Below are 11695 nucleotides of genomic sequence, written 5' to 3'. Positions count from 1 at the left end.
TTTGCCCATGCTGAGGTCACCACTTGGAACACCTCCTGTGCCTCTCCCACTGGCTGAATCTTGTACATTCTTTTAATATAAGCTTAAATGCCATTTTCTTTTTTTTTTTTTTTAATTTTTTTTTAACGTTTATTTATTTTTGAGACAGAGAGAGACAGAGCATGAACAGGGGAGGGGCAGAGAGAGAGGGAGACACAGAATCTGAAACAGGCTCCAGGCTCTGAGCTGTCAGCACAGAGCCCGACGCGGGGCTCGAACCCACGGACCGTGAGATCATGACCTGAGCTGAAGTCGGATGCTTAACCGACCAAGCCACCCAGGCGCCCCTTAAATGCCATTTTCTTCTGGAATGCCTTTCCTGAACACTTGAGGCTCTCCTACTGTGTGCTGCCCCTGGTAGCTGTGTTAGTTTCATAGGGTTCCTATAACAAATTACCACACACCGGGTGGCTTAAAACAACAGGAATTTATTCTTTCACAGTTCTGGAGGCCAGATGTCTGAAATCAAGGTGTGAGCAGGGCCATGCTCTTTCTGAAGGCTCTAGGGGAGGATCCTTGTCTTTTCCTGCCTTCTGCTGATTTCGGCAATCCTTGGTTTGCCGATTCACCTCTCCAAACCTGCTTCCCTCCTTACATGGACTTCTCCCCTGTGTCTCTTCTCTTCTTGTAAGGCCCACCCTAATGACCTCATCTTATCTTGATTACATCTGCAAAGATCTTATTTCCAAGTAAGCTCACAATCACAGGTACTGGGGGTTAGGACCTCAACATATCTTTTTAGGGGACACAACTCAACTCATAACAGTAGCATACAGCAGTTATTTCTTTGAACTGCTTTCTCTAGTTCGTAAGCTTCTTGAGAACAAAGACCTAGTCTGTTTTATTCACCATTATATCCCCAGGGCCTAGCAGAGAATCTGGCACATCGCAAATGCTCAGAGAGCATTTGAATAAAGTAATAAGTGAAAACTCTCAAATACAAAATCCTTTGTGTTTTACTCTTCTATTTAATCCCTACTTCTTTCCTCTCTCAAAGACTTGGTGGTCTCTGGGATTCCTGAATCTCAGTCAGCAATCGCCAAATCCTACTGAACTAGGTCCTAGCTATCTTTTGCTAATGGCTGCCATCACCTTCTCTTTTCTAGCCATTACCACCATCCTAATTCAGGGTATTGTCATCGCTTCCATGGACTAATAATGTTCCTCCAATATCCTCTTTCAGCCCCTTTTCTATCCATTCTCCATACTACAACTCTTATATGTCCTACTACTTAAAATCTGTCAGCACATTCTCACCACATAGGGCTTCTGATGCTGTCAGTGATCTGGCCCTAGCCTACGCCACCCCTGCCAACTCCCAACCTTTTAAACACCCTCCTTATTCTTTCTGTACTGGACATAATGTAATTCTCAGTGTCTTAATCACAGTGTGCTCTTTGTTGATTCAGATTTTTGCACGTGCTGTTCCCTTTGTCAGGAGTGTACTTCCCACCATTCTTGGGCTGACTAACTCATTACTGCATATCTTTTACATCTCAGTCAAAACCTCTCTCTCAGTTAAGACTCCATGACTGCCCTCCCCAGGCTTAGGTTCCCCTGCTATTGGTGCCCCCTGTATAGGTTCTCAGCAGACCTCACATTTCTCTTTTGTAAACCTCATCACAGTTACGTTCTTTGCTCAATATCTGTCTTCCATGCCATAGTATAAACCACATGAAGGCTAGGGCTGCATCTAGCTTGCTCACCTCAGCATCCGCAACATTGCCTGACTTCTACATGATGCTCAACACATTTTTGTTTGAAGAATGGATGCATTCAACTGCCATTTCTCTTTGTTCTTTGATTTGGCTCCCATTTTGGGAAACCCACTGGTTTCTAGAAATCAGAATATGTGTCTCTTTTCTTGCTTGGCTTCTCTCAGTTCTTGGCTCTGTGGACTTCCCCTTATTCAGCAGGAGTCTTCCCCTGGAGGAAGAAGTCTATGGTAGTTAGAGTGGGAAAAGCTTTATTAGAAGGCAGACCTTTCATCTTCCTGGGGCTGAAAAGGGGAAATCTTTACTAAACTCCCAACATAGCGTTAAGGTAGGATAGAGGGGCTATGTGCAGATTTCCTCTCTTATCACCACTCTCAAAGGGGGCGAGGAGAGAGAGCATGCAAAGAATATTGTTGGTGGGAAAGCAAATGGATATAGATATATATGTACTGATTATTCATTGCCTCCTCTAGAAGTTCTTAGAATATTTCTGCCTAGCTCTTGCTATTTTTCTTGAAGATGAAGATACATAAAGACAGTATTTGTAGTTTTTCCACTCACTGACCAACAGTATCTGTCCCCCCAAATTGAGATATCTTATATTTGATCATTTATGTATGGTTTCTTCATTTAACAAATATTTATTGGGGCCTCCTATGTTCAGTTTCTGGGCCATTGGCTCAGAATGCCAAGATGAATACAATAGAGTCTACCTTCTTGAGGAAAGAAGGCTGGCTGGAAAGAAAACTCAATCAGTTTTAAGATGTCATACAATGTGATAGGTGCTATGATAGACAGGTACGTGCAATGTTTAAGGAACCTAGAGGAGGGAGGCAGAGCTTCTAATCATTATTTAGAAGTGCACATTGCTAGATCTTATACAATGGTTATGCCCTTTCAAAGGCTTTTGACTGTATCTTTAAATGTATTTCCTGTATTAACATGGCTTGGGATTTTCTACATCTTTCAAACTGTTGCCTAGGAAGTTAAGACTAAGGGGCCTGGAGAGAATTAGACCTGGATTTAAAATCTGAGCCTGAGTCTTATCTTGCAGCTGGGTGACTTAGAGAAATCACTTACTCTCCCACATCCATAAAAGAGTGTACACGTGCTAGGATTAAATATCACAGATGCAACACATTTAGTGCATGCCTGACATGCAGTAGGTTCTCCATTATATCTTTCTCCAGGTGATTGTAGCTCTTTTTGGGTGGTGGTGGTGCTGGTGACAGAAACCTGTTTCCATTCAGCTTCACAGGACACACAGAGGCTCAGTTGTGGATTTTTTTTAAAAAGCAGTTTATTGGTATAAAAACAATTTAAACATTATATAAATACAATATAAATATTCCTTTTAAAAATATGTATAAGTTAGCCACGTATTTGAGGTAAACCTACACATTCCAAACAATGATCTGGCTCTGAAACGTCGAGGATATTCCAGCTGTGTAGCCATTTTATGTTATCTTTTTCAAAATGAATACATAAAATATTTCAAGTGGCACTTCATAAAAAATATAAATATCTGCTCCTTATATAAATTAACTCAACATCACATATTTAAATATCAATAAATTAAAAATAATTAAAATAGTGTCCTAACGCTCATACTTTTCGTTCTTCACAGAGAACAACATCAGTTACATGCCCAGTGGACAGGTTTCTGACCAGAGAAAGGAATGCCCGTGAACTACAGCAATCTTAGATGCCCAGGTTACATTATCCGAACAGCCCTGAGGCTGAACTGAAGGAAGTCCTCCAGCCTTCGCAGGGTGAGGTGAATTGTTGTGTGCCTCAGCCACTCTTCCTGTGACTGCAGCTTAGCCTGCAGGCCAACTTCTACGGTTGGGACAGAGATGGTTACCTCATCCTGATTCTTTCCCTGAAGGGAAAAGAAAGCAAAAAGAACTATTTAAGTATTGAACAAATCCTTTGCAGTGGCGGGATGCTCTGTGCTGTGGGAAGACGTTCAAATTCGGGGTGAAGGAGACTGGGTGGGGCTGCCTGCCCTGGCTCGCCCAGGTAGGGGGAGGTGGCTCTCCCCTGAGCCCACCTGAGCCCATCCTGCATGCAGCCCTTTCATGGCGACTGAATCCTACTCCCCACTTTGCTAATCTATGTCTATTAGACCATGAGCATCTCGAGGGCAGCCATGGTGTCTTGTCTTCCCTTATGCTAAACAGTGCCTGGCACAAAGCCCCATCCATCTGCCATCTATTGAGGGTCCACTGGTCTGTGGTGTAAGGGGGACTGGGAAGCACCTTTCCACAGACCCACTGACATGAGGCTGAGTAGTTGTGGGAGGGCTTACACCTCCAGGTGTGGTTCTAGAGCACGGCAGCATGGGCATCCCCTGGAACTTGTTAGAGATGCGAGTCTCAGCTCTCCCCCCAGACCTGTTGGATCAGACCCTGTGCTGTGACAAGATTCCTGGGGATTTGGTGTGTGTTTTAAAGTGGGAGAAGCGCCGGTTTAAGGCAAACAGCTAGAAAAGGCAGTGGCAGTATCAACACCCATGTGCCTGCTTCTCTGTCTAGTGCACTTTGTTTGGCTCATCCACATGCTGTGCCATCAAGCCTCCATTAGGTGGCATTTGAATGGCTAGCTGGTAGTGACCAAGGCCTTTGGTACCTGCTCTTCTAGCCTTTAAACATTTTTCTGCATTAACTCTTCCAGCAAAAAGTAAGGGGAAAGAGTTGAAACTACCACAGTGACAAGAATATCAGTTGGCAATAATTAAAATATTAAAATAATTTTTATGCCCTCTGTTCTTTGTTATTATAGATCACTGAGCAGGATTGGAGGTGCTTCCTTCTGCCTCTACAGATTTTTTTTCTTATATCTTAAGCCATTATAGTAGAAGTTGATGTTAAAATCTCATTTAACAGTTTTAAATATAGTTATTAATGTCTTTTGCAGAAGAGAACCAAAAGAAAAAACAAAAAGTTTCAACTATCAGAAAATCTTCCTTAGATCCTTTCCTCTACATGTGGCCATCTCTTTTGAATTGGCTTTGCATTCCCAAGTTGTCTAGGCTCCTTTCTTTAAATTTTTTTTTTTTCAACGTTTATTTATTTTTGGGACAGAGAGAGACAGAGCATGAACGGGGGAGGGGCAGAGAGAGAGGGAGACACAGAATCGGAAACAGGCTCCAGGCTCTGAGCCATCAGCCCAGAGCCTGACGCGGGGCTCGAACTCACGGACCGCGAGATCGTGACCTGGCTGAAGTCGGACGCTTAACCGACTGCGCCACCCAGGCGCCCCTAGGCTCCTTTCTTTGAGCCTGTGTTCCTCGCACCAAGGGAGGGGATGAGGAAATGCTCACCTTACGCTTCAGCATCTGGAGCAGGACGTTAGTACTGGTGTACACAGACTTGGCATTTTCCTTATCACCCTCATACTTGTCCTGGAGGAATTTCAGGTATATCTGAAACTCCTGAAGACCAGTAGTGATTCTTGTCAGGCAGGTCTCCTAAGAGAAAAGATGGGGAAATCAGCTATTGCTAGGAAGGTATAATCAATTTAAAAAGTTAAAATCGCTATAATTCAGCTACTTCTCCCTCTGCTCCTCCAAGGAACTTCAAACACCCTTTAGCATTGTATTTTGAGACATCAGACAGCATCAGCTGCCCCATTTTAAATATCTGGACAGAGACACTACTTAATCAGTTTTACCCAAAACCTGATAGATGCTGGAATGTGGCAAAGGGGTCTTTCTCTGATTCTCCCCTTAATACTCTTCCTTCTGGCTGCACTCCTGTTCTTGTCAATATTGGGCTGAACCTCCTTTTATGGAATAATCAGAAGTCAGTGCAGGATATCCCACTGTCTGGAAGGAAGAGGGTGTAGAGAACGACCTCTACACAGAGGGCAGACTGGGATCCTGCTAACAGCAGGCAACGAAGAGAAGGACAACTCTACCCAGGATGGATTAGCTAAACCTACTGGGGTTTCTAACATTTGATGGCCGCAGAAATCCCAATACAGAAGGGCTATCTCTAACCATTGCATTCAAAAGTAAGCTGCCTTCAGAGAGATTCAAGTTGGCTTCCTTGTGAAATTTACATGATGTTCTTTACATTTATCCCCTTTGTTGTCTGCCTGGTCTATATGCATACAGACACTGCATATCAGAGGGAGAACTTTTGACTAAGGAATAGTTAAAGTGAATGTGATGTGTTCCTACCTGATTGAACCCAGATTGGAAGCATCCATCTTTTTCTGCCAGTTTCGGAAGATTTAGGTTGTTTTCTGCCAGTGCCTCCTTGCTGTCCTCACATTTGTTATAGTTGTCACACATCTGGGGAGGAATACCAGAACTGTTGTCAAAGAAGTGCCCCCAAAACAAACACCACTAGAGGGCCGATTCATGTTTTACCCAGGCAGGAAGTCCTCTAAGAGAATGAAGTCACACCACATCAGCATCCAGGCAAGCCAGGTCTCGTGAAGATGGGCACACTTGGGCTCATTTCTGGGCACCTATGACTTCACACTTGTTGCCTATCCTGAGTCTTGGTGTCCTTATCTCTCCAAATTGGGGATAATGAAACTCCTCCTTTGTAAGTTTTTTGTGAAGATGAGGCATACTATTTACATAAAGTGCATGGCACATAGTAGGTAGTCAATAAATGATAGCAATTTTGATGAAATTGGGTGAATGTAATTTGAGCCCCAATTTTCCAGCTAGAAGGACCTTTGAGATCATCTAGTCCAATTCCAAAATTTTACAAATGGGGCCCAGAGGTGGTAGGGAATTTGCCAAAGATCACAAAACTGGTTCAGCAGAACCAGAACTAGATTTGGTTCAGGACTCCCAATACCCCCTCCTGTGCTCTTTCCTTTCTACCAGACAGAGCCAAACTACCTTACCTTTAAAGCTTTGGAGCTGCTTTAACCTACTTATGATTTTGCCACTTTGGTGGGCTGTAAAGTATGCATCTTATATGCTGGAATGACTCTGGGGAATCCCTAACCACTGAGCTTCCATAACCTAAAAGTTTTGTGATTTTTGTGAGAAGCTCAACATTTATTTCAGGTGGCACTCTGCCAATGCTTCCAAAGTGCAAGAGAGACAAAGAAAATTGGTAGACATTATTTTTTGGTTAGGGAAAAGGAAGTCCTGAGAGGCAGTGACACCCAGCCCATGCCAAGTATGGAGCTGGGAATGGGCCAACGGGCATGGATTTCAACCCCAGTGTGTTTTCCAGGAGGGAAAGGAACTCCCTGAGACCAGCAGCAGAAGAGAAATACAGAAGACGTCTGCCTCTTTGGCCTGAAATCTAAACTGCCCCAGAACCCAGCAAAGACCTCCCAGTGCAGGAGCCCTTGTCCACATCCAGGGCCCAGGAGGTGAATGCCCACACAGGCCCTTTATCACCCTCAGTTGAGCCTACCCACCTCCTTTTTCAGTGCAGAGATTTTGCCGAGGATGTACTTAATGAGTTCTTCCATTTTGTCTGCAGAGGTGAGTGGTAGTCTATTTGAGGTGGCATCTCCTCCCAGGGGTCCCGGGGTAGGGAAAGCAGTAGCCACCACCAGGAGCAGCCCCAGGGAGAAGGCGAGTGGACTGAAGGCGCCTGTACCGGAGGGAAGGGAGAACAGCCAGTGAACAGACCGCACAGCTGGGGGAGCTGTGCTGCTGACTGTTGGCTGCCTGCCAGCCCTCCCAGCAGACACACACCCCTCCCTCAGCCGGCCAGGCTGCCAGGCAGTTCCAGGGCTAGGGATTTCCTTCACTTACTTGTGGAGAGGAAGGTCATAGCTGGAGTCCCGGAGGGCAGATGGAGCTCTCTTTCGTTCCTGGTGGGCTCGAGGGCAGAATGAGCCTCAGACATCCCCAGTCTTATATTTATTGGGGCTTGAGACTCTAATATTGAGACTCATGGGAAAATCCCACATTTGATAAATCTCTGTTGGAGGGTGGGGGTGGGGCCAGAGCGGGTGGGGCTGATTGGAAACCTTATTAAGATTGTGCAATGTGACGTCCTTTAGCATCACAGGAATCACAACTGGGGGGGGGGGCCGGAAAGTGCCGCTTAGGTCATACCAAGCTAGCCTAAGAGGCAGGATCACTCTTCCTTTACTTTCTTTTCTGTTTTTTGTTTTTATTTTTTTAATTTTATTTATTTATTTATTTCTTTTTTAGTGACTCAGCATTTTGGCATGTCTTAAGAAGGAAAGTAAAGTTGAAGTCATGCACAAAGTTTTACAGGAGGGGGGGCAAAAAGCTAAGGCTGACTATGATTTAAGAAATGCTCTCATTACCAGATTAACAGGCTAGGATTTAGTATTCCATTTAATTCATAGTCATAAAAACCTAAGACGTTTTGACCTGAGCTTCCTCAGACCACACCATAGCCCACTAGCTTGGGGTTACAAGTAAGATGCTACTAACAGCGAGCCATCTGCAGGACTTTCCTCTCTTTGCTGGCTTTCTCTGTGACCAGCTGTTGCAGAACTGCCTGACTGCCCCCAAATCTCGTGCAGTTGTCTCTAGGGGTTACCAGACGTGGTGTGAGGTGCACACATAAATGACTCCTCTGTGCCACGATGTGGCATCTGCCAGTTTCTTTCTCACCTCTTCCAGCCCACTTCAGCCAGCTCAGCCTCAGCCCTGTTCTCTCCCTAGTGGCCCCTTGGGGACCCTCCCAGTGAACACTTTGATCTCTCTGCCGAGGGGTTTGTCTTGTGCTGCTAGTGCTGTCCCCACTGCTGGTCAGAGGGTGATCCTGCTCCTCAGGGAGAGAGCCCTGAGGAGACCAGGTGGGTATTGTCTCTGCTGGAGCCCTCAAGTTAGCAATGCCCACTTGGTTCAGAGCAGAAGTGGCAAGAATACTACTCACCTCTTTGACATGTCAAAGGAGGACCTTGTGAAATTTTCTAGAGCTTGTGTTCATCGCTCCCTCCTGCGTAGGACTGGTTTTGAGTCCACCTGGGAAGAAATGTCCTAACACAGACTTGGGCTCTCAGGCTCTGAATCATGCTTTGCCTCCAGCGCCCCAGGCTACCTTACTGGGTTGAGCTTGTATAGCTTGTACAGGTTCCCTCAGCCCTTATAATGACGTCTCTTGCAGGAGGGTCCTTGGTCTCATGCAAATGAACTCTAGACCAGGCTGCCTTACTAGTCTCCCAGACACCCAGGCAGCTCTGAAGATTGGCTCCAGGTTGAAACTAGGACCCTTGTACAGCACCAAAAAAAAAAAAAAAAAAAAAAAAAAAGAAAGAAAAAAAAAAAAGAAGAAGAAAGAAATATTTACAAAACACAGTGTTATCACAATCAGCTTCTTTGCAAAGATCTCATCAGGATTGCTAAAACAAGGACCTCTGCTACAGTATTTAAAACATAAATTGATTTACTCAAGTTTTGTTTTGTGAAAAACACTTTAGGACCCGCCTGGTTGGGGAAAGTGAGGTCATTCATTCTTTCACTGACTTTCTAAATGGAGGCAGGTCCTGTGGCCGTAGGGGGCGGGGGTTGTCCGAAAATGAAAATGGGAGAGGATGGTTGGTTGAATGTTTTCGCTTTTACTGTTCTTGGGTATTGAGCAACTCAGACACCCCCAGCCGAGTCCTCTCTTCTGCAATGAATGAACCCACCTCCCCTGCCCACCCTGTGATACATGCAATAGGCCTCTGTAGCATGGGATTGCTTTTTCTCATATATCTATCTTTTAGAAAATATGACTCAGTAGATTTCAAATACCTAGTGACTCAACGACAACATACAGTATTTCTTTTCAGTTAAAAGTTTTTAAAGTAGGAAGTACACATACATGATAAAATGTTCAAACAGGACATCAGGGCATACAGGGAAAAGTAAGTCTCCTTCCTTTCCAACTCCTCTCCTTAGAGGTAGCTTCTGACCCACAGTATTTTCACCTAAATCCTCTGTTACCCTAATCTGGGTGAGGTTTTCTTGGCTACCTAGGGACTCACCTCTGTATTTACACGATTGGTTTATACACTGCACGCACACGCATACACATTTGTATGCAAATATCCACACACTTTAATTTCCCATTGTGTGGATGCCACCCAGGCAGTTCTCTATATCATAGAGTACAGACTTTTGAGTCGTACAGCATGGGTTTAAAGCCCAACTCTGCCACTTGTGGTATGACCTTGGCTAAGTTACCCGAAGGATCTGTCCCCTTGTTTGTCCATCTGATAAAGCTGGGATAATAGCAGTTCTTCCCATACAGCTGTTGTGAAGACTGAAGGAGAAGACATGTGAAAAATCCCTGGCACATAGGAAGGAAGCCGAAAACATGTGCTCTTTGTAACATTCTGCGGCTCAGGATCTCTGTGTTGGAGAGCTCCTTCAGCCCAGTTCTGTCGGCCCATGCTGTCCTGCCTGTGAGGGAGGCTATGAATGAGCCAGGCTACTGTGCCAGTGATCAGCTGGTCTCCCAGTCGTTTTTCCTCCAAAGAAATGACATTCTGTATTTTGTTGAAAACGCCTTATGGCAAAAGTGAAAAATGCAGGAAAAAAAAGTGGTTTCCCCTCTTTTTTGAGAACATTAGGATCCCCAAACCTGATCTCTCAATTTAAATATTGAGCCCAGCTGTGTTTTTCTCCTACACCATTTCCAAGGCTTGCTGCCAAGTGTTTTTATGACAGAAGCCCTCAGCCTTCCCTGTCCATGGCCCTCATCATTATTCAAAGTCTGGAAAGTGGGAAGACCCTGCAAGGGTGAGGAGATCAGATCTTGTGCTTCTGGCAGCCAGGAAAGAGCAAGTTGTGTGGAGGTGAGAATGCATGTGTGTGGAGGGGTTGGAGGATGCTGCCTGCCACTTTGCATATTGTTAGCCTCTAGGATCTATATTAGTGTCAATGCCATGGGCTGGCATTTGCTTGTGGGAGAGATGGGCTCTTTTTTGCTCCACAACATTAACACAACATCTGTAACTCCACCATGATAGCTTCCTTTCTTTGGATCTCAATGGATCTTCCACTTGGAGAGCTCATGCATCATATTTTAACATGTACAAATGACCAGGAAAGGCCATGCTGTCAGCATTTATTAACTAATAACCTCAGTGGCTGCATTGCTCCACTGCTGATTTAAAGTAGCTGCCAGCTGAGACCAAGAGAGATAGGACAAATGGGAACATATAGGCAAGTAGAAGAGAAACCAAGTAGCTCTGCATCCTTTTCCACCTTATCCAGGCAAGCTAGTCCTGTCTGTGCCCCCTCAGAATTACTGCCCATGACTGCTTTCCTACATGCTGTTGGGGTTCAGTTCAGAGAGTTCATCAATGCATTCAAGGTGAGGGAGACAAAGTAACTTCCATTTGGTCTTAGGCTCTCAGGAGAAGAGCTGTTCTCCACATCTCATAGGTTAAAATGTGGTATTGTGCTCTCTTCTTTATTCCAGGTATTGGGGGTGGGTGGGTCTGTAATTTTAGCGGGAGGGAGTATCCCAAGAAAAAAAGAGAAGTCACTGAGTACTAGGAACTTGCAGTTGCTGTCAGAATGTAGTTTCACTTGTCACTAAGTCGTAAAAGGTTTGCAAACTGAAACAGTGAGTTATTTAACAGCTCCTTTGGGATTGAGTCCGGCTGAGCAGACTCCAGGCCTGTAGGACTCTGGGAAATGTGTGTTTTAGGAAAAGTAGTCATATTATGTGGAGAGAGAATATTAGGGACATGTGGTATGTCTCCTTGGAAAGGGCTGGCTGATCTTGGAAGACAGCCAAGCCTAGAGACCAGAGCTCTGGACAGTTCCCAGCCTGGCCCAGTCTCAGTCCTATCCTTTGCTGTCTTAACTCTGATGCCCAGTTGTAGCTCCTGGTGACTTTCTAGTCTGGCCTTAGCTTTTCTAAGGGCAAAGGCATGCTGGGGTTGTGTCTAGTTCTGCTGAACCCAAGAAAAAGGCACATTGGCCTGCTGGGTTCCTGCTGCCTAACTGCACATGGTGGCCAATGAGGAGGCCCTCATTG

At 45.0% G+C, this 11695-nt stretch overlaps 1 protein-coding gene across 1 annotated transcript; it reads right to left on the bottom strand.

The window, feature by feature from the left end:
* Positions 1-3353: 3353 nt before the first annotated feature.
* On the bottom strand, positions 3354-8607 carry IL6 (interleukin 6). Its single transcript, XM_047097107.1, has 6 exons — positions 8597-8607; positions 7495-7553; positions 7152-7330; positions 5941-6054; positions 5080-5226; positions 3354-3636 (listed from the first exon to the last, which is right to left on the bottom strand). Exons 1-6 carry the CDS (start codon positions 8605-8607, stop codon positions 3469-3471), a joined length of 678 nt encoding a protein of 225 aa, XP_046953063.1. The 3' UTR covers positions 3354-3468.
* Positions 8608-11695: the final 3088 nt, after the last annotated feature.

Source organism: Lynx rufus, unplaced genomic scaffold, assembly GCF_022079265.1.
Source record: "Lynx rufus isolate CCGP_SWC_20201006 ecotype Redwood Valley unplaced genomic scaffold, mLynRuf1.p SCAF_4, whole genome shotgun sequence".
Classification (NCBI taxonomy): Eukaryota; Metazoa; Chordata; class Mammalia; order Carnivora; family Felidae; genus Lynx; species Lynx rufus.
This window is presented reverse-complemented; position numbering and strand designations above follow the sequence as displayed.

What these genes read in the sequence shown, in the direction of transcription:
- IL6 (XM_047097107.1), bottom strand. An exon ending in TCTCTGCACTGAAAAAGGAG is followed by an intron (nt 6,055 to 7,151) that starts GTGGGTAGGCTC and finishes ATTCCTCCCCAG; the next exon opens with ATGTGTGACAACTATAACAA. An exon ending in TCCAATCTGGGTTCAATCAG is followed by an intron (nt 5,227 to 5,940) that starts GTAGGAACACAT and finishes CTTTTCTCTTAG; the next exon opens with GAGACCTGCCTGACAAGAAT.